The 26,739-nt window shown below is 41.4% G+C and overlaps 1 protein-coding gene across 1 annotated transcript in view; it reads left to right on the forward strand.

Annotated features, from left to right (window-relative positions):
- LOC123030861 (CD2 associated protein) overlaps positions 1–26,739 on the forward strand; it is a 117,179-nt gene that overhangs the window by 39,537 nt on the left and 50,903 nt on the right. The window contains exons 5-9 of the mRNA XM_044445151.1: positions 4,312–4,432; positions 8,078–8,253; positions 12,900–13,008; positions 22,052–22,146; positions 23,373–23,477. Coding sequence (XP_044301086.1) covers positions 4,312–4,432; positions 8,078–8,253; positions 12,900–13,008; positions 22,052–22,146; positions 23,373–23,477 — 606 coding nt within the window. The remainder of the gene's footprint in view (positions 1–4,311; positions 4,433–8,077; positions 8,254–12,899; positions 13,009–22,051; positions 22,147–23,372; positions 23,478–26,739) is intronic.

The raw sequence follows: 26,739 nt of genomic DNA on the forward strand, positions 1-26,739 counted from the left end.
GATTGAAAGGAACAAATGAGTTTTTCATCACTCAGTAGCCCTTTCCAACAGCCATTGTGTTAGGTTCTCATGTCACAACAAGCCACTCTGAAAACAGGCTACCCTGAACAGGCCAACAACATGCCATAGAATCTCAGAGTGACTTAGAAACTCACATTGGAAAAACAGCACTGGATTCAAATGTAATGATAAGCTACTCTGAACAAATAAGGCTCACAATTTTCTGTAGGTTGTCATGTCATGAACATTAGGTCAGTGCCATGGTGGCTTACTTTTCTTCCCCACCTTGTGCTGGTTGCAAGGCATTTTAGTAGCATAATTACCCTCACTGAGCATCGCTTGTTGTTATGTTTGAGGTTGGTGGCTGGGGTAGTTTACCAACCACTGTGAACTCTATGGCTTGTCTAGGGTTTCAGGGTAATTTGTAAACTACCCAGTTATCCACCCTCACCAGGATTGGATGCCATGTCAACCTGTTCCTGTTTGATGTTTGTGACCAGCACATTTGGGACTGAAAATAAGCCACGGTATCTTATTTTCCCTCCATGTTCATGTGAACCCATTCTGTATTTGGGTTCTGTGAACCCCTTCCAGTATTTAATACTGATGTTGTACCCATCTGTTTCCTTAAGATGTGGTTGTCCTGTTTGCCTGATGCAAATTATGAAGTGGCATTGTTGGAATTCTGTAGTGAACATAATGATAGTGGATGCACAGATAAATGATCAGGCAGCTGTCAAGCTTGATCATTGTTGTCCTGTGTAACACTTTCATAGAATCATAGCATTGAAAATTACTTCAAACATGATCTCGTCCAGAGGTGTGGAACATTTTTAACCTGTGGAGAAGCATTTAGGGAAATGCAAAGTAGATGCATCTCTTGAGCTGGCAACTTCATTCGGAGTTGTTTTTGTGCTGTACCTTCTCTGAAGGGTCAGGTTTTCAGGGAGTGGTGGTGTCTCATTAGAGACATTTGCAGGTTAGATGGGGGTATTGAAGACAAAATTTGGTCCACCAGCTAGAGCTTTCCCACCTGTGATCTAGTCCAGCCCTGCAGTGGTCTGCTCAAGCATCTATATTAGGTAGTTTTCCACTCTCTATTTGAAAAACACTATTGATGGAAAATCTATCACATGCTGTAGCAATTCATTCCACTGAAGGCATAATCATACTGTTAGAAAGTTCTTCCTAATATATGGTGTGATGTGATTTTTGTAATTTGAAGACACTAGTTTAGACCTTATCCTCTGGACCAACAGAAAATAAATCTACTTTATTATCAAAGTGACAGCTCTCGAGATATTTGAAGAAGGCTAGGTCAAGTGAGGTATCCTCCATCCTCTATTGGTGTGTCTTATTTTTTAAACTAAGTGTACAATTTACATTTAACTTTGCTAAAATTAATTTTGACACAGTTTTCTAACTTATCAATACAATATTGAATCCTAATTCAGTCTTCTGAATTAGCTACCCATCTAAGTTTAATATCATCTGCAAATCTGATTAAATCTCCTATGCTTCTTCATCCAAACAATTTATAAAGACATTAAGCAATACTGGGCCTAGGGCAGAACCTTGTGGCATTCCACTTGTCATTTTTCTCTAGGTTGATGGGGAGGTATGGATGAGCACTCTTCGGGTACAAACTTGCATTCAACTTTTAATTTACCAGGATGTAGCATTTTCTAACCCAGGTTTAGACAAAAATAGAATAGGAGATCTTGTTGAAAACATGATGAAATTGAGATATACTATATTCACAGCATCCCTAGTGGCTCTAGTCAAATTAGTAACTCTACTAAAAAGGAAAATTTGGTTACTCCTTCATGACTCTTTCTTGAGAAACCTGTAAGAACTTGGTGAACACAAATTTGTTTGGGCACATACTACTTAATGATTGCTCTAGAAGGCTTCCTGGTATCAATGTTAAGTTAACAGAGTGATAGTTACCTAGATACCACCACATTGCCCTTGAAGGTAGGTTGACATTGTTCCCCTCCAGTCTTGGGGGAGTTCACCCACTCTCTAATATCCCACCTTTATTGCCTGGGATTCTGCAGTTCCATCTGCAAGTTCCTTTAGTATTCTTAGGTTCAGTTTATCTGGCCCTGAAATTCACTATGAGTGGCCAGGTGTTCCTGTGCCACCAGTTTAGCTAGCTTGGGTTAAATTCCTTCAAGCAATTCTTGTGGGCCAAATAAAGGTGGAGAAGTTCCATCCTTTCTGTGCCACCCAACAACATTTATTCATTTTTTCCATATGATTGACCAATCATTTTGTTGTTCCTTCTTTTTTGCCTTCCAAAATGGATGGTGGTGTTATTTATTTTTAACATCGCTAGCAAGCTAGATCTCCTGGGTTTTAGCCTCCTGACATTTATTGAGTTGTCTTGGCTACTGATTTCTACTCCTCTTCAGTGGTTTGCCCTTATGTCCTTTTCTTATTACGTGACACCTTATAGACTAACAAAAGATTTCTATGCTATTAGCAAAAACTGATTTGTGAATTATCAGTTAAATAATATGATTGTCACTATGAATACTTTCTGCATTTAATTTCTTTTTGACCTCACTATTTATAGTTCTCTCCCCTTCCCTACAAGTGTACTGTACATATACCCTGAAATTCTTGACAAATACTTTATGCATCCACAAAATTTAAAGCTATGATATATATTTATTTTTAAGGTGCCACAAGACTCTTTGCTGTTTTTACTACAGTTGACTATCACAAATACCTCTCTGAAAATAGTCCAAACTCTATAGAGGGCTTCTTCTGTGGCCACTCTGGTTTCTTTATATGCTTTCCATTTCGATGTCACCTTGGAGACTGCAAAAAGTGGTTTTTTAAAAATTGTAAAAGAGGAAAATGCTGCAGTGTAAAAGGGCTTGTCTCAGTGCATGGAGAAGACAAAGCAGCTTTAGCTGCTATGTCCCCTGAGATAGCAGGAGGACCAAGGGAGGAGGAGTGGTGGGACAACCCACAGTGAGTCAAACATCTGTAGGATGCACTGAATGGTGTTCAACAAACAACTCACAGCTTGTTCACAGGGTGAGTTCCTGTGTTGTGAGAACTTAACCATAACATTGCTTCTCCCTACTTCCTGTTTTGTTGGTTCTTTTTGAATAAGTTATACCCTTCGTTTCCTACATGCTGGTCATGAGACTCAACCTCACCAAGTTTTAGTAGTGCCTTGTAACGTTTATCAACCTGTATTAAGATTTCAAGTTCATGCTGTTTACTTTCCATACCCTTTGTGTTAGTGCGGAGACTCTGGAAACTGTGATTGCCTTTGTGACTGTTACCTTTCTGGTTTTTCTTGTGTATTAGTGGGTATCAATCCTGCCATTCTTGTTTCACTTCTAAGATGTCTTCTCCCAGCCTCACAGGATCAGATCTGCAAAACTCTTGCCAAACATGTTTTTTCTAGTTCAGATATGTACTTCTCAGTCTCGTTTTCCACCAGAGCTCCTTTATTGTAGAAACATAAACTGTGATCCAAGGACTCAGACTTTGCCAGTGAAACCATCTGCATAGCCAGTTAGTCACTTCCAGTCTTCTTCTCTCTTCCTCAGCTATGATCTTCAACAAGAATGTGTGAGAGGAACACCACCTGTTTCTCAAGGTCCTTCGCTTTCCCATCTAAAGCTCTCAAAGGGCATGCAAATGCCCTTTTTTCAACACCAGGTGTTGTGGTAGAGGTGCCCTGTAAGCAAGGTTCTTTCTTCTTAGGGTTTGTTTCTTTCTATTTGTGAGGCATACGTTGCCTTGATGAGGATACAAGTCTCTTACATTTACAATTAAGCCTATTAGAGCATCCTCATTTGTAATTCCATCCTGTGTAATATATTATGTTGGCTCTAGAAAACATGTTGCTGCAAGTTCACTCTGCCTATATGTCTTCACAGCATTACACAAATCACTAAGCAGTCTCTGTCCAAAGTGGGTAAGCTAGGGTCCTGCACAGTCTTTTCCATCGTCGGTGCTCTTTGTTGCTAATCAATAATGAGTACTTTATCAATCCACAATACTAATATTGTACAATATAGGCTTTGCCTTTTGAATTCCTGTACGTTGCTAATCTTGTGCTTTCCAGCTATTTTGGACCACCTCCCCATCAGTCCCACCTGGTTCTGATAATGATAAGGAATCCTGGGAGTAGTAGTCCTAAAAATTTGGAGAGAACCAGATTGAGGACTATTTGGATGTGTGTTCCTTGGACTACCAGGTTGTGATGTCCATAGACTGCATATTGTAAAAGCAGTGTGTTCCTTTTCATGTCATCGGTAATGTAAGATATCCTCTCCACAGGTGGAAGAAGGCTGGTGGAACGGAACACTAAATGGCAAATCAGGCCTATTTCCTTCTAACTTTGTAAAAGAGCTAGAGGGAATAGATGAAGGAGAAACCCAAGAAGGCCTGGATGATGCAGGTAGTTTTTGTTGTGTTTACAAGCAATCAGATCATTGGTGGAATATTGTATGGAGCATTACTAATATTAGCTATCAAACCAGCAGTAAAGCAGTGCTTAACTTTAAGCATAGGTATAGCCCCATTCAGTTAGCTTGCTAAGAGTCAAGCATATATGTAAATATTTGAGGGATTAAGAACAAGTTTGATTCCTTGATGCTTGGAGGCAGCTTGCTGTATCTTACTCATTAGATCATGTGCCTGATATTTCTGGCATGTCTTTACTTTATATTAATGAACAACCCTAAAGGTGATAGTAAGAACCTTTGAGCATTACTAGAGTTTGAATGTTTAATACAGGTATAGAGAACCTCCAGACCATGGACCAAATGGTATGTCTAGACCTTCCACTTGTGACCATCAGACTCTCCCTAGGCTACACCACTTACCAATTCCTCTTCTGCAGGTTGTTGATCTTATTTGCTCTGCCTCCAAGCTACAAAGCTTTTGGAGGGAATGCTGCACAAGTTGGAGGAGGAGAATGCTCGGGTATGCGCCTGTGTGTGTTTTGTTCAGAAGGCAGTGGAAAACCATGAGATCAATACTGTAACTCCACCCACATTTGGCTCTGACAGCTGTGTCCCTGATAGGTTTCAATTCATGTACAGTCAATCTTGACAGGAAAAGATGCCCCAGCCCTGATAAAAGGAAGAGCACACTATTATGTTATCATGATGTACATTAAGTATATATTACCATAATTGGCATACATGTAGTTTTGAATTCTTGAATTTTGAATGTTGAGAATGTATACAAAGCTTGTACAAAAGATTTTTGGGTTGCAGTGTATTTAAACTTTTGGTATTTGAATTGTAACCATTTATAGATGTGTAGCAAAGGATGCTAAGAGCAAACTATAATACTTAGTTTAAAAATGTCAAGCTTAACCAGAGAAATGCAAATCATTATGCTAAGCAGAGTGTTTGTGTGTTTGGATGGAGGGAAGGCTTATGTGTTGTGGGGATCCTTGTGGGTGTGCTGTTTGGATCCATACACTCTGCAGAGAGACATGTTGTGTCTCCTGTGGGATCTTTCTCAGGGATGCTGTCCAAAAGAACAGAGTTATACTTTATTCCAAAGTAGTGTAAGACACTCGTTCATGGAAAACAGGATGGGGAATTCTCAGTCTTTGGATCTGACCTACCCCCTCTTCTCCTTGCACTTACTGCCACAGAATTAACTTTTGTGTAGGCATACATCTGGAATAGAGCCAACATTTCTATGGTTTTACTTGTCATTCTAACCTTTGTAATCCAGGGGGTCAGAAAGAAATCCTCTTTTCCTTTTTAGTTACTACTTTTGCAGAAAAATACTCCACCCATCATTCTTCCGTTTCTGTCCAACACTTCAGTAAAATAACAGAAGGAAGAATTCTGTAATTATCATCTATTTTTATGACATGTATAGAATGTCAGTCAAGATGTGCTGCTCTCCTAGGCCTAAGCTCCTAAACTCTGACAGTTATAAGTGTGTGGACGGAGACACTTGCAAGTGCTCAACTTGGCAGGCTTAAGACAGGGCCTTGAGGTTGAAGGCATTCTTGTGGGAGAAAACTTTAAAACCTCAGAACAGATGGCATCTGATTCTCATGCCAGCTTATCCTGTCCAGGAAGCCACATGTGTGATTTTGATACAGTGGTCTTATTTAGTTTCAGCACTGCAGGTTTTGATATGGATTCTAGCCACAGTTCCGGAGTCTCTATCCTCTATATCAATGTTCTTCAGAGGCTTGTGGACTCCAAGGATTCTGCATATTCTCCAAGGAATCTACCAGATGTTAGTCTGAGGATGAACCAAGCAAGAAAAGATGGGGGATGGATGGGCTTGCTGATTTGACTGACCCAGACATCTTTTCCTGTGGTGCCTGTTCATGTTGCTCAGATCTGCTCAGCACCAGCTACAGTGAGCACATTTTAATAACACCAGTCAACTTAGTGTCAAATCACTTATGTGTGGCTTTGGAAATACCTCAAACCCCTTTCTTTAGGTGTCAGATGTCCATCTCTTCCGTTCTTCCTTCTAGGGTGGGATTCTGGACATTTCTGGTCTGGCAACCTACTCAGTTGTCTTACTGACACTTTCATTTACAACAGAATTCAAGGACCTTATCACAGAATGATACTGCTTCTTGCCTCTTAAACTTACTTCCAAGAAAGGCCTCACAAATGAAGTTTTCAGATTCCTTCTTGAAGCTTACCGTTTGCTGAAAATTGAGACTTTCAACAGAACAACAAATATTCATACTTCTGGCACAACTCCCATGCTGCATGTTTCCACTATTTCTAGTTTGGTAGCAGACCCAAGAAGGCTCACGTTTTCAGGGCCAGATGAAGGTGCTAAAGGAGGTACTGAAGGAGCTTGTGCATCTTTTTTCAGAGCCCATGTCTGTAATCTTCAAGAATTCCTGGAGGATAAGGCATTGGAAGACAGATGGGCAAATGCCCCCTCTTCGAAGAGGGAAAGAGTGGAACCAAAGAACTACAGACAAATCAGCTTGATGTCAATTCTGGGGAGTGGTGGGGGGATCTAGAACAGATTATTAAGTGGTCAGTCTGTGAGCAACTAAAAAATAATGCATAGAATGGTAGGAGCCACCATGCATTTGACAGGAGTAAGTCATGCCGAATGAACCTTGTATCTGTCATTTCGTAGCAACTTGTCTTCTGAATGGGTTTTAATGGCATGTCTTAATGTCATCTAAAAGAAACAGTTGTAAGTTCCCTATTGAATAGTAGCTTCATAAAGGAAGAGTAGATTAAGTAGATATTGTTTCTGACCTTATATTGTTTACCTATTCAGTAAACACACTTACTGAATAATTGGTCTCTTGCTGTGTATGTGTGTGCAGTGGGGCAACCTACAGTGGAAGCTGATTGGCTTAGCATGCGGAGAGTTCCAGTAGTTTCTTTGGAACGGATAATTTAGAAGCTCTTCTTTGGGAGAAATATTGTTTGGTTTCAGTTGGAGTTTTACTAGCCATTATTAGAATGGCCTGAAATAAATAATCTGGCTCTCAGAAAATTCTGTGCAGCACAGAGGAAAGTCTCAATTCCTCTTTTCCCTTACTATGCAAGAAGTGGAAGACCCATAGTATTTGCTAGCTGATCACCAGTAGGTATTGTAGGCTGCACTCTGTAATAGATTTGTAAATAGTGATACAACTTTATCTTTGAAAATCTGTTGAGGCCATGCTAATGGAGAATCTCTGTCATTTTTTTGTGGAAATGTGAATGATCTGTTATATATGGAATCATTTTGTGGGGTATCAAGCCGTTTCCATACGTTACTCTTATATTGGATATCTTATATCAGAGTATTCTGTGAAATATGTAGCGTATTTAAAGGGTAAAATAAAAAAGTAAAAGAATGTAGGAACTTTACTAGAAAATATTGATGACAACATATTGTTTCTCTCTATCTCTTTTTTTAAATGGGAGACCCAAACCTGTCATCTGAAAATCCCTTGAAGAACTACTATGATTACAAGGGTAGAAATAGTGCACTCAAAGCTCAAACACCTCTTGTAGCTTGTTGCACTTTAACACAGTATTAATACATATTTCCTTTTGGCATTGTATGTTAATAGCACTTTCTCATAATTTTCCAGAGCCTGTTTTCACAGGCTCATTCTCACCCGTGACTTCACCAGGGAATGGTAATGAACTGATAGCACAGCCAAAGAAAATCCGAGGAGTTGGGTTTGGAGATATTTTTAAAGAAGGCTCAGTGAAGCTTAAGACGAGATTGCACAGCAGCGACTCAGAAGAGAAGAAGCAAGATAAGGTAACATATTTGTCAGTTCTGAAGGTTATCATTCCCCCCACCCCCATATATTTGGAGAGAGAGAGTGTGTGCAAAGCTAATCTAAAAGATTTTGAAAACTCAGTATCTTGTTTTTATAAGCAGTGTATCTTACTATTGGAAGAGCATTGGAAATCATCCATGGAGAAGCACTCTAGAATGGCCCCTCAGAAGGGACTACATAATGCTTCCATTTCCCCCTCCATAACTGATATTATGCAGTGATAGGCTGAGGAGAAAGGCTGAGAAGCACAGAAGTGTTCCAAATGGAAGATGACATAATCTAGACTAGCCATACAATTACCTGGTTGAGATGACTGCACAATAAAAGCCTTGTCTAGGAGCATCCAGCTTCTAACTCTTCTGGATGCTTTGTATATCCCATTGTTCTGTAGTAGCAGTTGCAATTCAACTGTTTGCTGATGCATTATATAGAGGAGTTTAACATGTCATTCAAGAACTAAAATGTGGATTTGAGAAATCTTAAATGTGGTAATTTTATTTATGGTTATTAAAAATAAGTCAACTCCATAAACTAGAAATTCTAGTACCTCATTATTAAGGAACGTCTGTGCTACATAGAGGAAGAATCTTCAGTTTATAGCTTTTGATCATTACAAGCAGGTATGTGACAATAAAAGGTAGGATTAAGGGTCTAATCAACTGTTCATGGCAAGATAGTGTCAGATATTCCAGGGAATGAAGTATGCTCTTTTGAGACTGGCAGACCACTGTTTCAATTGTATTATTATGTCAATGGATTGCAAAGAAAAATGAGGGTTCCTTGCATTCACTGCCTGGTAAAGAGCTGCTTATATGAATTTTAAATTGCTTTGTTCAAAGCCCATTTGGGTAGGTCCTACGAGTACATTACTTTTCCTTATTTTTTAAGGCAGCTTTGGATGAGCACTGGACATAGTAGGAGCAGTGGTGTCTCATGCTAGATGACATATATTTATGCACAGCCTGGTCCAGTTTGAATGACTTTCAGTTAGTACAACTTGGGGATGTTGACAAAATGCTTGGACAAGTCAGTACAACCATCTTTGTTCTGGATCCTTGTGTCTCCTGGCTTATAAAAGCCAGCAAGGAAGGAACAACCACCTGGACAAAGGAAGTGCTTAATGCTTCCTTGCAAAAGGTAGTGGTCCCATGCCTCCTGAAAGAGGCAGTGGTGAGACCACTCCTGAAGGATTTCCTTCTTTGAGCTGGAACCATAACTTTAGGGTTTAATAACTTTAGAGTGCTAGCAAGTGTTACTTTCCTTGAGTGGGTGGTTGCCAGCCAGCTCCAGGCACTCTTGGATGAGACCTTTACTGTTCAATCCCACGGATTCTCCAGCGTGGAATTCCTCAGCAGTCTGTTCTGTCCCTCATGCTGTTTAGTCCACTGGATTAGGGCATGGTTGACTGACTGAAAGCAGAGGGTAACCATTAGTGGGGAATCATCGGGATGGCAGCCAGTGACAAGCGGGGTCCCCCAGGGCTCTGTCCTGGGGCTGATCCTGTTTAATCTGTTCATCAATGACATGGAAGAAGGGGTGAACAGTCTGCCGATCAAATTCGCAGACGATACTAAAACGGGGGCAGTGGCCACAACTGAGGAGCAGGTACTCCAGATCCAAAAGGATCTGGACAGACCATGGAAGTGGCAGGAGACAACAGGATGGAGTTCAATGTGGATAAGTGCAAGGTCTTGCACTTGGGGCATAGGAATAGGTGTCATAAGTACAGGTTAGGGGACAAGTGGCTGGAGAGCAGCACTTGTGAAAGGGACCTCGGGGTACTGGTTGACTGCAGGCTAAACATGAGTCAGCAGTGTGATGCAGTGGTTTAGAGGGCGAACGCCACCCTTGTTTGCACAGTCAGAAGTGTGGCTTCTAGATTGAGAGAGGTATTACTACCACTCTATGACTCTGGTGTGCCCGCAACTGGAGTATTGTGCTCAGTTTTGGGCCCCTCATTACAGGAAGGATATAGCCAGGTTAGTCAGTGCAGCGTAGGGCCACAAGGTTGCTGGCCAGTTTGCAGGGGATGGGGTATGAGGCAAGACTGAGGGAACTGGGTCTCTTCACCCTGGAGAAGAGGAGACTCAGAGGGGATCTGTTGGTGACATACAGGTATATGAGGGAATGTCACATGGAGGTGGGTAGAGAGCTGTTCTCTTCTGCAGAGGAAGGCAAGATGTGATCCAACAGAGCAAAGCTCAGGGAACCAAGGTTCCATTTAGATGCCAGGAAGCACTTCCTGACGGTTAGGACCCCGAGGGTATGGAATGGGCTTCCACGGGAGGTGGTTGAGGCCCCATCTGTGAGGGTGTTCAAAGATAGGCTGGACATGCACATGGTGGGCATGTCGTGAGTGGAGCTGGCTGGAGCCGGAAGGTCAGACTAGATGGTCCAGGAGGCCCCTTCTGACTCGTTCTGTTTCTGTGTTTCTATGTTTAACATCTACATGAAAGGTCTGCATGGAGTCATCCATTGTCTTTAGTATGCTGATGACATGCAGCTCTCTTTCTTCTCTTCATCCTCATCAGATGAGGCTGTGGGTGTGTTAAACTGGTCCCTGCCTGCAGTAATGGACTGGATGAGTGCTAATAAACAATCCCAATCCAGACAAGATTGAGATGCTGTTCTGGGTGGCTCCTTTGACTGGATGGAGGGTGCTCACCCTGTTTTAAATGGGGTTGCATTCCCCCTGAAACAGCAGGTTTGAAGCTTGGGGATTCTTCTTGATTCCTCTTCGTTTCATGAAGTTCAGGTTACCTCAATGGCACAGAGTGCCTTCTACAGCTTTGGCTATTGGCCCAGCTTTGACCCTATCTGATTGCAGACAGCCTGGCTTCAGTAATTTATGCTCTGGTAATCTCTGCCATTAGATTACTGTAATTCACTCTATGTATGGCTGCCCTTGAAGACTGTTCAGATGCTGTAGTGCATACAGTATGTGACAGCCAAATTAGTAACTGGAACCTGTACATCTACACCTTTAGGACCAGTTCTTGCTCAGCTTGCATTGGCTGCTTGTATTCTTCCAAGCCCAGTTCATGTGCTGGTTTTACTCTACTTACACAGCTTAAGACCATAATACTTAATGGAGTACCCCTGCCCCCAACCACAGTCTACCCAGACACTATGCTCAATATCCAAGGGATTTATTTAAGTGCCAGATCTGATGGAAGCCTTTGATAGGATTTAATGGTATTTTATTGTATTGCTTTTACAAATTATTGTAAACCAACTCCAGATGTTGGGCAGTATAGAAGTAAAATAATATTATATTGGATCAGCAGTCCTATATTAACTTCTACATTTCTGAGTGTCTGTGGGTTTTATAAATTTAACCATTTAAAGTGCCTTATATCTAATATATCTAACTTTTCAGAGACATACAAAAGCAATTGAAGCTCTCTATTTTGAAAACCATGTCAGTGGTATACCAAAGTGGTACCATGAGATCCCTTGCAATCAGTTTGTAGATCCCCAGAAATTGAAGGTCTGATACACTATCTATGAGCATCTCTTTTATATACATCATTGCACTCAAAATTCTTTGGCAATAGTATATTCGGGTTGCAGCTGAATATGTCTTAAGTAATACACGGTATCTGCTGTCTGACTAAGATAGTCATGTGATCAGGCAGGTTGCACTTTTTGCCTGACTGGCTGAAACCCTAACTGCTGTCAAAGCTTACTGCAAACATGGTATCATGTGCTTTGATTCAAATACAAAAGTAGCATTTAGGTAAAATGCTAGGTATATTTTAGTTCAGATTCATTCTGCTCTTTTTGTTTAATTACTTCAGTGTTTGATTCTGTCATAGAGTTTGTAATTTTGTACAGGTTTCATTAATGGACTTCGACTTGCAAATAAATGACAGACAACTAAGTATATTCAATTATTACATTTCTGTACCAACCAATAGCTGAAGGTCTCTGTATTTTAAAAACATAAAATACAACATGATAAAACTCAGTGTAAGAATTTAAAACTGCAGTATGAAATTTCCCCCCTTCAATTTATATCCTGCCTTTTTCCTACAAAGGGCTCAAGGCAGCTTACATTATTCTCCTCCTCCATCTTATCACCGCAACAACAACCCTTTGAGGTAGGGTGGGCTGAGAGTCTGTGACTGGCCCAAAGTCACCCAGTTGGCTCCATGGACGAGCGGGGACTAGAACCCAGATCGCCTGAGTCCCAGTCCCAGCTCTTAACCACTACACCACACTGGCTTAAAAGTGGCAGCGCTGAAAAGATTTAAAATACAGTATCAGATTTAAAGCAACATTTAGATTGAATAGGTTCTTTTACTAGCAGCCACAGGAATTTGAATATAGACCCAGAACCTATTACAGAAAGCAACTGCAGTGTTTTGATCTTTGTAATATTTGCATTTCAATGTCGGTGTCTATTGCCAACTCAGTGAGCTTTCATTGTACTTAAGTATTAATTGCAGAAGCAAAAAAAGTATTTCATTTACCATTCTTGCTGTACAAGTTTCATTCACTTGTTTGTTTTGTAAGCCATACATCATATCATTTAGTTGGTTATCAGATAAGCATTTGCTCCAATCACAATATACTTTACTCTTGCCTCATCCTTGTTTTTATCTTGATATCTACTGTACAGCTATTAGCTACTCAACCATCTGGATTAAAAGTAACCCAGTTGCCGGGCATAACAAAATTGGAAATGGCAACAGAGGTAGCAAAAGGAGAAACTGAGAGCAAACAGAAAGGTATTAGTATTTTATATATGCCTTTATTTTATTTGTGATCTCCAACATAAAATAATGCAAACAGAAATGGGATTTTCTGGATTTAATTTTTAAGGCCACATAAAAATGGATACCAGGGGCAAAGGTAATATGATAATGATAGTAGCATTGTGCTTTTTAAAAATGATACTACAAATTCTAATAGAGTGGATTGGCTTATTCCTGATTGATGAATAAGAAATAAGCTTCTTGTCCTTATGTTCTCTTCCTCACGCTAACAGTGTTACCGAGCTTCTCCAGCCCTGGGGTGCACACTTTTACCAGTTTGACTTGCACCCATCCTTGGATGCTGCTCTTTCAACTTTTAGTTTCCTTTCCTTCTCTTTTCCCTAACACTGTGCCTCTTCCATCTTTCCTTTCCTCAGGACTGTATTCTTAAGTCTAGTACCATGTTACTCCCCCATCTTTTAACAACCCATCTGTATGGCTTCCATTCTCATAGTTTTCCTATCTTTCACTTGCTTATATATGTATTCACTTATTTAGAGTGGCTTACAACAATCAAAATGCTACAGTCCATAATGAAACAATAATATGAAACTCAATACAACTTCTATGCAAGGCATTCTGACTTCTGAATTGCCTCCTCCAAGCAGCACACATGTTCTTATCATGTGCAGGCTCTCCTGGTGCACACTCTCCTCCTGTCTGAGATAGGAGAGTATTTTTCTCACACTGCATTCCCCTGACCCCCTTATACCCACAATGCCATACCCTGTACACACATTCCATGGCTGCTGTGTTGCTTGACACTACTGGCACTGCGGTTTGTTCTGAGGATCCTCTCTGTGAGCCAAGAATGGCCAGATTTCCTGAAGAGCCACCTTTACTAGAGAAAATAGCCAGTGTGGTTCTTCAGGTTGACATGCCTGGTTCTGAGGAGCTAATTCCTCAGACCCAACTTTGTGGGAAGGGAGAGATCTGCTGGCCAGTTCCCCCAGCCAATGCAGCTCTGCAGGGAGCCCACCTCCAGGCTTGCCAATTCTTAGTACAAGCCTGAAGGAAAGGTGGCAGAGAACAGATGACCATCCTCTGATTTGCTCTGAGGGTGGCTGCTGTGCCAGCTGTTTCCGCACACCAGCATTTGCTTCAGTGGGACTGGTAGGACTCTTGGGAGAAATCAGTGGTGTCATTGACTGGGTGGCTGCTTCAGAGCATCCCGCTGCCTCATACTCCCACTGAGACAAATGCAAGAGCAGGGTAGTGGCCAGTAAGATTCACCCTGCTAGAGGCAGTTGTGGTGCCCTGTTCTTCCCTGCAGTGAAGGGCAGGATATGGTCCAATGAGGCAATGCTGAAGGAACCAGGCTTCAGGTTGAATGTCAGGAAATACTGCCTGACCGTAAGGACCCCTACGATGTGGAACGGGCTTCCAAGGGAGGTGGTTGGGGCCCCATCAGTGAGAGTGTTCAAGCAAAGATTACATGAGCGGAGCCGTCTGGAACTGGACATCAGACTAAATAGCCTGGGAGGCCCCTTCTGCATCATTTTGTTTCTATGTTTCTAAAGTTGTCCAGGGCTTATTACATTCTGGCCCCAGAGTCATCTTGGTAGCAGGCCCACTACAATTTACTCACGGGGCACTTTCATGCTTGGCCAGGTTTTTGCAACCACTTCTGTACTGGTTCCTTGCCCTTCCTGGCTTATAAAAGCCAGTAAGGAAGAAATAAGGAGCTGGGCCGGAGAGGTGATTACTCCCTCCTTGTGAGAGGGAGTGCTCCCATGCTTCTGAAAGAGATGGTAGTGAGACCACCTCTGAAAAAGTCCTTCCTTGACCAGAAGACTGAAATATCTTTAGATCAGTAGCAAACATCTCTTTCCTGGGCAAGAGAGTGCTTGTCACTCAATTCCAGACACTCTTGAATGAGACTGATTATCTGGATTCATTTTACCTGGGGTTCAGGCCTGGTTTTGGCATGGAAGCAGCCATGGTTGCCTTGTATGATTATGATGACCTATGCTGGGACAGAGACAGGGAGTGCGACCTGCTCCTGGACCTCTTAGTGGCTTTTGATACCATTAACCTATTCAACATTTACATGAAACTGCTGAATGGGGTCATCTGGAGCTTTGGAGTGCATTGCCATCAGTATGCTGATGACACACAGCTCTATCTCTCCTTTTCACCTTTAGCAGCTAAGACTTTGGATGTGCTAAACTGGTATCTGGCTGCGACAGTGGATTGAATGAGGGCCAGCAAACTGAAGCTCAGTCCAGAAAAGACTGTGATGCTCTTGTGGGTAGTTCCCATTACTGTATGGGGAATGTTTAACTGTGCTAGATGGGGTTGCACTCCTCTTGAAGGAACAGGTTTGTAACTTGGAGGTGCTCCTTGATCCATCTTTGTCACTTTAGGCTCAGGTGGCTTGGAGTACCTTCTACCAGCTTCAGCTGGTGTCCCAAATGTTTCCCTATCTGGACAGGGATAGCCTGGCTTCAGTGATGCTCTGATAGTCTTTAAGTTAGATTACTACAGCGGACTTCATGTGAGGCTTCCCTTGAATATGGTTCGGAAGCAGGAACTGATGCAGATGCAGCAGCCAGAATAATAATTGAGACCCATAGGTCTGAACATATGAGACCAGTTCTTGCCTGTCTGTACTGGCTGCCTGTATGCTTCTGGGCCCAATTCCAGGTACTGGGTTTAACCTATAAAGCCCTATGCAGCTTAGGACTGTAATATCTGTTGGAGTGTCTTTCCCAGCCATGATCTACCTGGATGCAATGCTCGACCTCTGGAGGCTTCCTCCAAGTGCCAACCACATAGGAGGCCTGGAGGGTGGAAAAAGGGTCTTTTTTGTGGTTCTCCCCCCCCCCCCACAGTCTTTGGAACAACCTCCCTCCTGCAACCTACTTGCCACCACATTTGCCATCTTTTCAGTGCCAGGTCAAGACAGCCCTTCAAGTGGAGGCCTTTAATAATATCCTTGGTTATCCAAAGCCCTGAGGGGATTGTCTATGTGATTTGCTTTCTTTTCTGGGTCTTTTTCTGTATTTTCTTTTAAACTGTATTTTATTGTATACTTTAAGCTATTTTAAATTAATTTTAAATTCATGTTAACATTTTATGTTATTTCTTTTTTTTAATCAAGTTTTATTTTCTCTATAAATCCAAAACTAAAAACAACAATCATTCAGGACATCGGACATAATGGGTCGACATCTCACTCTTTTTTTTACATTCAACAACCATATTCAGTTCTACACATAGTCCCGTTCTCAAGTATTTAACCTTTTTAACAATTTGAAGGTCTACTTGCTGCGTCAAAGTTGTTTTTTGTTCCAACATAAGATTTTTTACTAACAGTTTATTCTTTTCTCTATTTTCATCCCAGTAACTTCACCATAATCTTCTATCTTTTTTTAAAATTTTAGATGTCGTTACCAACGGATCTTCTAAAATAAACACTAAGTCATCTGCAAATGCTTGAAGTCCATAGCTTTCATCTCTAATTCTAGCATCTTTAATATCCATATCTTCTCTAACATTTCTATTTAGGACTTCTAGAACCAATATGAATAACAGTGGTGATAAAGGACATCCTTGTCTTGTGCCCTTTTGAATGTCTATGATGTTTGTAAATTCTCCATTGGCTATTATCCTAGCAGTCTGTTTTTGATAAATGCTTGATATTGCATTGATAAATTTTCCACCAAATTCCATTTGCACTAGTTGTTGTTTCATGAATTGCCAATTCACATTATCAAAAGCCTTTTGTGCATCTAGAAACAGTAATGCCAATGATTTTTCAGAGTGAGTTTCATAATATTCTAGGATATCCAAAATAATTCTCACATTGTTCCTAATTTGTCTCTTAGGTAGAAAACCATTTTGATCTGTATGTATAAAGTCTATTAAGTATTTCTTCAATCTTTCTGCCATTAACAGAGGCAAAAATTTTGTAGTCCACGTTAAAGAGTGATACAGGTCTGTAATTTTTAATCTGTGTTAAGTCTGTGTCTTCTTTCGGAATTAAAGTAATATTTGCCTCAGTCCAAGTATCTGGTGTTTTAGCATCCAACAGTACAGCATTACATATATCCTTTAAAGGTGCAGATAAAATTCCTTCAAAGGATTTATAAAGTTCCACTGGTAAGCCATCCGGACCAGGAATTTTATCATTCCTTTGTCTCTTAATCACCTCAATTACTTCTGTCATTGTTATTTATTTATTTAGGCGACTTCTATACCGCACCATTTGCCGAAGCCTTGGGGCGGCTCACAAACCATAAATAAATAAAATTCAATAAAACAATATAAATTAACAATATAAATTGTCACCCTGGCCAAAGAATAAAATGAATAATATTAACAATTAAAATAACATTTGAATAAAAAGTTCTTCGCCTGGCACCGAAAAACAAATAACGACGGTGCCAGGCGGACCTCTCTGGGGAACGCATTCCATAGATTGGGTGCCACCGCAGAGAAAGCCTTCCTCTCAGTACTTACCTTCCTAATTTCCTTCATGGAGGGTTCCCGGAGAAGGGCCTCTCCCGCTGATCTCAAGGGGCGGGTGGGCATATATGGACGTAAGCGCTCCTTCAGGTAACCAGGACCCAAGCTGTTAAGGGCTTTATAGGTCAGCACCAACACCTTGAATTGGGCCCGGACTTCAGTGGGAAGCCAGTGAAGCTGACGGAGGACTGGAGTCATGTTAACATAACGCCCAGTTCCCGTCAGCAGCCTGGCAGCTCTATTTTGAACCAATTGAAGTATCCGGACCGTCTTCAAGGGCAGCCCCACGTAGAGCGCATTTTTTATTTATTTATTTATTTATTAAAACATTTCTATGCCGCCCCTTGCCAAGGCCTCGGGGCGGCTTACAACATCGAATACAAAATACATTAAAACAATGACAATTAAAATATATACAGTAAAATAAAATAAAGTCAAGTTACAGAAGTCAAGTTGGGAAGTCACCAATGCGTGTGTCACTGTCACCAGGCAGTCGTTCTCCAGGTAGGGGCGCTGCTGATGGATCAGCCGAAGCTGAAAGAAAGTGCTCCTCGCCACCGCTGTCGCCTGAGCTTCCAGTGAAAGCTCTGGGTTGAGGAGCACTCCCAAGCTGCGGACCTTGTTCCTAAGAGGGAGTGCAACCCCATTCAGGACTAGGTTCAATTCACCCTCCCCGAAGCCCGATCCACCAACCAACAGGACCTCCATCTTGTCTGGATTGAGCTTCAGTTTATTGGCCCTCATCCAGCCCGTTACCTCGGCCAGGCACCGGTTCAGCACAGCCACTGCCTCACCTGGATTGGTGAAGAACGAGAGGTAGAGCTGGGTATCATCAGCGTACTGATGATTCCACAGCCCACACCTCCTGATGACCTCTCCCAGCAGTTTCATGCAGACGTTAAACAGCAAAGGGGACAAAATGGATCCCTGCAGTACTCCATGACATAGCTGCCATAGTGCAGAGCCATAGTCCCCCAGCACCACCTTCTGGAATCGGCCATCCAGATAGGAGTGGAACCACTGCAAAGCAGTGCCTCTGACCCCCTATCCCGCTAGCCAATCCAGAAGGATACCATGGTCAATGGTATCGAAAGCCGCTGATAGGTCCAGAAGAACCAACAGGGATGCACTCCCCCTGTCCTTCTCCCTGCACAGGTCATTGTACAGGACGACCAAGGCAGATTCAGTACCATACCCGGGTCTGAAGCCAGACTGAAATGGGTCCAGATAATCAGTTTCATCCAAGAGTGCTTGGAGTTGTCCCGCCACCACCCGCTCCAACACCTTGCCCAGAAACGGGATGTTGGCCACTGGTCTATAATTAGTGGCCATCTCTGGATCCAGTGACGCTTTCTTCAGGACCGGTTGGACTACTGCCTCCTTTAAAGGGGCAGGTACCCGACCCTCCCTCAGAGAAGCGTTAACCACTTCCAAGATCCAGATTCCAATCCCGTGCTTGGTGTTGTTTATTAACCAAGATGGGCAAGGGTCCAATATTTTTATTTATTTTATTTATTATTTATTAAAACATTTCTATGCTGCCCCTTGCCGAAGCCTCGGGGCGGCTCACAACATTGAATAAAATACACAATCAATTAAAACAATAACAATTAAAATATATACAGTAGAATAAAATAAGCCGCTCTGGCCAAATAAAATTCGATAATATTAACATTTAAAATGCTGCTTAAATAAAAAGGTCTTTGCCTGGCGCTGAAAAACAAATAACGACGGCACCAGGCGGACCTCTCTGGGGAGCGCATTCCATAACTTAGGCGCCACCGCTGAGAAAGCCCTCTTCCGAGTAACCACCCTCCTAATTTCCTTCACTGAGGGCTCCCGGAGGAGGGCCTCTCCCGCTGATCTCAGGGGGCGCTGGGCATATATGGACAAGTGGTGGGACATACTCGTCCAAGCACCTTGTCCATATCATCAGGCTGCAATAACTGAAATTCATCCATTAATTTTGGACCAGATGGCGACATTGGTATCTCCCCAGAAGCCTCTGAATCACTAGTAGAGTCTAGCTCGTGACGAATCTGAGCGATTTTCTCCCTGAAATGCTTGGCAAAGTCGTCACAGCCGGCCTTCTAGGGTGGAACCAGATCCTTCTTAGGGCCAGGACGGACCAGCCCTTGTGCCACCCGAAAAAGCTCAGCCAGACGGCATTTTGAGGAGGCAATGGAAACGGAGAAAAATTTCTTCTTCGCCACCCTCACCGCCACAGCATAGGCCCGATAATGGGCTCTTAAGTGTGTTCGGTCAGATTCATCCTGTGATCTCCTCCACCTATGCTCTAGCCGTCTCCCGGCCTGCTTCATCACCCGCAATGCAGATGTATACCAAGGGGAAGAGTGGGCTCTGCCTGGCAGGAGAGGACACTTAGGAGCGATTGTGTCAACAGCCCTAGTCATTTCCCCATTCCATAGTTCGACCATAGCCTCGACAGGAGCACCAGTCTTGTCAGCCGGCGTGGCGGCGGCGGTGGTGGCGGCGCGGCAGGTGTTCCAGGGAGGGAGGGGGAGGGAGCTCCGATATTTCCTCATTTAATACTTCCTCATTTAATACTTATTTCCTCATTTAATACTTTCTGGTATTTCTCTGACAGTTTTGGTATATTTTCCTTTTGAATATACTCATAAACCTTCTCAACTGATATTTCTTTAGCTTGGTATGGCTTTGTAAAAAAATCTTCCACTATTTTCTTAATTGAGATGTTTTGCATCTGTAGTTGTCCTTCTCTGTCATACAGCTTAGATATTAATCTCTTTTCTCTTTCCTTCTTTAATTTATAGGCCAGCCATCTCCCTGGTTTGTTAGCATTTTCAAAGAAGTTCTGTTTAGTCAGTTTCATTTGTTTAACTAGTTTGTCTCTAAAAGATTCAGTTTATGTTTTAAAGTATTCATCTGAATCTTGAGGTCCTCTTTTGATGGATCTTCCTATAACTTTTGTTCTAGCATCAATAGCTCATCTGTTAATCTATGTCGTTCTTGTTTTCTCTTTTTATTTATTTTTGCTGAGTAGGTTATAATCAAACCTCTGAGAGATGCTTTAGCTGTATCCCAAACATTTTGTAAAGTAGTTTCTTCAGCTTTATTTTCTTGGAAGAAAAAATTCCTTTCTTGTTTATTTGAAGTTTTTATCTTTTAATTAAGATATACTGAATGCCCATTCAGGTGTTTTTATTGTTCCTTTCAGGGTCATGGTTATAGGATTGTGATCGGCCCAGACATTTGTGTCTATTTCAGCTTCTGACAGATCTGGAATTAGGTCTAGGGTTATCCAAATCATACCAATTCTTGACCATGACCTATGTCTGTTTGAGTAAAAAGTATACTTAGCAGATGTTGTGTTTGTGTCTCCAAACTTGTATTAGTTTAAGTTCTTCTAATATATTGAAGGATTTTGGAAGTATTCTCCTTCTTTTCTTTCCATTGGTGTCATTCTTGTAGTCTATTTTTTAAAATCAACGATTGCATTAAAGTATCCCATTAAGGACAAAGTTTGATATTCAGTTTGTAGGAGTAAAGTATGTAATTTTTGATAGAAAGTTTCTTGATGGTCATTTGGAGCATAGATCGCCACTAGGAGCACCTTTTTATTTTTTGTTGTGACTTCAACCAATAGAATTCTACCATCTTCATCTGCCAAAATATGCTTAGGATCCAATTTTTCTTTAATATATAAAGCCAAACCTCTTTTCTTTTGATGAGTGGAAGATATAAATAACTTGCCAAGTTTTGGATTGTATGATATTTCTATTGTATTTTATGTGCTTTATACATTATTTTAAACTGCCCAGAGAGCTTTGGATATGGGTAGAAAAGAAATGAAATAAAACAGCAATAACTATTATTAGGTCCAAAGCAGGGATCTTTTTCCCTCACGGACAAAATAACTTTTTATTTATCATTAGACTTTACATTGTATTGCTGGCACCTTTGCCCCAGCATTAAGAATGTTTGTGAATATGCCATGGCATCCTAGCAACTCCACCAATTTAGCAGTAGTGCATGGAAGAATTTTTTACTGAGCTTAGAAAATATGTGGCTATAAATGCCCATGGTACTGTTTGTATGCCTGGTGTACCTCTTATTTTTTCTCCTTATCCAGTCACCTCCATAAATGCTTATCTGTCTTCAGAACTGGGATTTCACCAAAGCCTCTGACTTGATCTTACTTGCTGTCCCTCCTCTGCTGCCATCTGACTCCCTGGTCTTATCTCAGCTCTTCCAAAAACCTTGGCGGGGTTCTGTTATAGTTTTCACACAAATGCTGTCTCAGCTATTTGGGCAAAGTGTCCTTTATATTTCATATTGCCCCCAACTCCCTTTTGCTAACAAAATGTTCATAGTAGCATATCAAATACTGTGCAACTACATATAATGTGCTTTACGTTAAAGCAATGTAAATGAAGTGTATTTTAGTAGATGCATTGTATACTTGCCTATCTTTTGTACAGCCAGTTGAGCTTTAAACATTTGTATTCCTGCAACTGTTAGGAATGTACTGTATATGCATAATGCTCATATTGCTTCCTTTCAGCTAAGGATTATTGCAAGACCTTGTATGTTTATGAAGGTACCAATAATGATGAACTTAGCTTTAAAGAAGGTGATATTATTCAAATACTCAGCAAGGTAAGAGTTTGTCCATATCTAAATTAGAATGCCTCTTTCTGTTCCTTCTTGGCATACCATAATGAAATGATAATTAAAATGTTTTGCATGGTGTCCAATAAAGCTAAATTTAGCATAGATAATTAATAGTAAATAAGCATTTCCTGTGTCCTTAATCAACTGGTACTCTGAGACTTTTCAATATGTATGTATGGGTGTTTTCCTATATTTAACCTTTAGAATATGTTCTGAATAGCTCAGACATAAAAAAATAGTTTTATAAAGGTGAAAGTCTGTGGCCTTCCAACATTTTCTGAGGGATCATGGGCTTAATCAGTGTTTCAACTCTGACATTCTGTGATCTTGAAGCTGGGATTCCAAAGGCAGAGTCCTCACCCAAGCCATCTTGTAGCTGGTGCAGAAGGAACTGCACTAGCTGCCTACCACACCACCACCTAAAGTCACAGCTTTGGAGAAGGCAAGGAGGGGTGTACCTGGGGGTGGGAAGAACAGGAGGCTGTTCCCACACTGGCACCCCAGCTTTCTTCTCTCCCTGTGCCTGGTGATTTATCTAGATATCTGAAAGTAGCCAGCTAGATAAAATATGTGGCAATTGGTGGTGTAGTGATTGAGACTGCCACAGCAGTAGCTTGTTCCATGCATAGGATACATGCAAGCAAGAGGCAGGCATGGGGCATTGGATTGTACCCTTCGACTGTCTCCCTGTCCTGTCTTGCAAGCATATGCACACACAGTTGTACAGGGGAGAAAACTCTAGCATAACCTGTACAGAAATAGCAGTGCTTATCAGTTAATCACACCAGTATTTGGGAAAGAAATTGCCAAGTATTATGAATGATAGGTAACACTGTGTTGCTTTAGCATGAAATTAAGATGGTAACCAACCCAAATGGCTTCAATACCCATAAAAAGCCTGTGATATTCAAAGAGTGTTATTGCTGTTTTGCTGACCGGCATGCTAGTACAAATGTTTTGGCTTAGGATACCATCTAAAACTAGGCTTGCACTGTTTTTTTCTTAAATAGATTGAGGAGTTAGATATACTTAGCTTGTACTGGATTTGTACAAGTATTCATAATTAACATTTCTAAAACTACTACATTTTTCTGCTAACTTTCTCTGTATGCTAGGGTTTTTTTTTTTGTTTGTTTTTTGGGAGATGGCGCTGGCATTATACTTGTTTTCTGAAAAATATTTGGTAACTTACAAAATACTGTTTATCCTAGGACACTGGAGAGGAAGGCTGGTGGAAGGGTGAACTTAATGGTAAAGAAGGAGTTTTTCCAGAAAACTTTGCAGTTCAGATTCTTGAATCTGATAAAGATTTTCCTGTGAGTCCATGCTTTAAACCCACATATAACAACGTGTATTGTCTAACCTTCTGAAGATGCAGTGATAGCTCTAGTTTCTCTGTTCTTAAGTTTGTGCTTTGAGGGACTCAGTATTTTAGCAGTATTAAGCCTGTGCCATCTGGCAGGGCTTAACAACTACATTAATTCACTGGGAGGTTTGGAGCCCATTGTCATCATTTCGCTGTTGAGGCAATATAGGCCTCTATCTCATGTCATGGCATGGAGGTCTTGAAATCAATGGTGGACTGCACATGGGCTGAAACTTGGGCTGAAATCCAGTCAAGGCAGAAATTATTTTGGTCTGGGCGATTTGGTCTGTTTTGGATGAGACTGAAGCCCATTTAAGCAACTATACCATTAGTATTGCTCTTGAATTTTCAGGAGGGTGCTGTGGACAGGAGCATCTTAGACTAGTGTACCCAACTCTGCTTGTTTCTTAAGAAGTAGAACTTGGCCACATTCATCCATGGCTTACTGCATTTAGATTGGACTATTGTCAAACATTCCACATAGTTCTGCCTTCAGAAACGACCTAGAAACTTTAAGCTAGTACAAAATACAGTTGTGAAAGCGCCTGCTGTTACTTTTTAAAACACTTTAAAACCCTTAGCACCAGGATCTCGCAATGCAGGCGTGAGGAATGTGTGGTCTGCTAGATGTTGTTGGACTGCAACTTCCATCATCACTCACTATTGGCTATCCTGGAAGACACTAATGAGAATTGCAGTGCAATGACATCTGAAGTGCCACATTCTCCTCCCCCCTAATCTAACAGACTACCATCTTCCACATGCATCTGCATGTCAGTCAGGAGATTATGCTGTAGCTCCCAGGATGTGAAATTCCTTGTCCTGGGAGATTTGTTTTAGATCCACTACTCAGTGTTTTTGTTTATTCATTTTTAATCTTCGGTTCTCTATGTTTTATCATTGTTTATTGTTTGATATTGTTGTTGTTATTATTGATAAAACCTTGAGCATTACATTTCAGTCAGAAAGGTGGGATATACTTTTCTTGGTTATATGAATCTGAATATGATGCCACCTGAGGGGATATCTCTTGCAGTTTCTACTGCCTCTATTAGGTGAGATTTGTAGAACAGGAAAGTATTATGAATTACATTGATTTTGCCTCTGATGATGTTGCATACAGATGGCAGCCTTCCAAAGAGTCTTTTGGCTTCTAAGGGCTTGTGATAGTTGACTCTGCCTCTAGTTTTCTTCCAATTAAGATTGGTGATAATATATCCCAGATGGAGATGACTGCCTTTCTGCTGTTCCTCAGTGAAAATGGGGGTTTTATACTTACCATAAATTCCTGTTCTTGAGGAAGGCTGGAAGACAGCACTTGTATTTTTAGATGGTAGGTATATGTGAGTAGATAGGTAGGAATCCTTGAATTCAATTCCTTCCTTCTCCTCCTCTAGAGCCGTTGTATTTTCTGTACTGCTGCACAACCCAGTTGATAGTTGCTGGTTTGTTTTTTTCTAGAGTGCTGTTTCATCATTCATACTGTATAGGGTACTTAAAGCTTTTCCAGTCCATTCTGGGGAATGTGGGTCCCTGCCAGGAAGGGGTGAAGGTGACACCCATCATAAGTTGCTCAAGTCAGGCAAGGAATGAATTTCCAGGTTTTTTGCCTTAGTTCTGGCCTCTTTGGTTCCTCTCAGCCAATTTGTTCCTTGCCCTCCCTTGGGGCAAAATTTATTTCTCTCTCTTTTTCACAACTTTGTTGAGCCCTTCATTTAATTTTTCTTTTTTTTTCTTTCCTGTCTTACCTCCCTCTAGATTTCCTGAGTTTTCTTTGAACAGTCTTTTCCTTTCTTCTTTATTTTCCTCTTTGAAAGAAGGGAAGGAAAGCTTTCCTTTTCTTTTCTCTTCCTTTTCCTTATTTTGCCTCAAGATGGCACCAGTGAACAAGAAGAGCTGCAGACCTGGAATGGAGGAAGATAGTTTTGTTATGCTTCAGAGTTGGGAGAATTTAGTTTCTGCTCAAAAGGGTTAAAGCAGATCATAGACTCATAGAATAGTAGAATTGGAAGAAGCCATGAAGGCCATCAGGTCCAATGCCCTGCTGTTGCAGGATACCAATTTATAGCATCCCACTCAGATGACTGTCCAGTTTTGCCTTCAATGTCTCTAGTGTGGGAGAGCCCATCACCTCTCCAGGCACTGACTCTGGATCAGTCAGTATGTATGCTAGAACTTCAGTCCATTTCAGGTCAATCTCTTTGTCTACCCATTCTACCACTAGCTGTCATGCATCTTCTCCATACACCTAGCCTTGCCAGCAGAAGCCATGGATGTATTCTTCTCATCCAGCTGCACTAAGGAAGAGGGCCTCACACAGCACCCTTGCCAGCTGGCTCAGGACAGGCCTCTTTACATTCTGTGTTGTAAAGAAACTTCTCATGCCTATACTCGTAACAGCATGTTCACCCAGGGCTGCAGTTGTTGCAGTGGCTTGCTCCACTAATACCTTTGTCAGCTGAAATTTGCAGGGCAGCACCTTGGTCTTTGTATCAGATTTCTTTAATATTACAGACTACACAATTACACTTCTGCTGAACCACTCTCTGGACACAGATATTTATATCGGGCTCTTTTTCAACTTTAGGTTCAGCCTGCTTGGAGCCTACTGTACGAGAGTGTTATCCTTTCCAAATCCTTCCTTCACGTTAGAGAGGGAATGGGAAGTTGGCAACTTACTGTGAGGTTCTATTCCAGTTTACTGTCCAGTGAACATATGTACTGCTCTGCCTTGCAGGCTAAGTCCTTTAGCCACTGATATCACATGCATCCCTCAGAATACATTCCTACCCATTTTGGATGTTGTCTGTTCTTCTAGTTTTTCCTACTGCATCTTGGTTTGAAACCATTGCTTCCTTAAATAACTACTCTTTCTGAAAGCTCAGCTAAGAAAAGACCTGGCTGGGGGAGCTGTGTAGACCAAGACCAAAGCAAAAAGCTTGGTTACATGTTCCTTACCAGGGTAGCTGGGAGGAGTTAATGCATTATAGATGTTTCCTTCACACTGGATAGGGAATGAAAAATCACAGTAAAGACCCAGGTTTCCATTTGACCAATTAAACCTGGCCTTCTGGTTAGTGAGAGGTTCTCTCAAAGGAGTCTTACTTCCCTTCTGCCTTTCTTTTTTGAAAAAAGTTTGGTCAGTGTTCTCAATATAGACTTAAATACTTAACCCTTTTATTTATTTAAAACTTGGACACTTGTAACTCAGG

Source organism: Varanus komodoensis, unplaced genomic scaffold (genome assembly GCF_004798865.1).
Source record: "Varanus komodoensis strain SLA01 unplaced genomic scaffold, ASM479886v1 scaffold47, whole genome shotgun sequence".
NCBI classification, from domain to species: domain Eukaryota; kingdom Metazoa; phylum Chordata; class Lepidosauria; order Squamata; family Varanidae; genus Varanus; species Varanus komodoensis.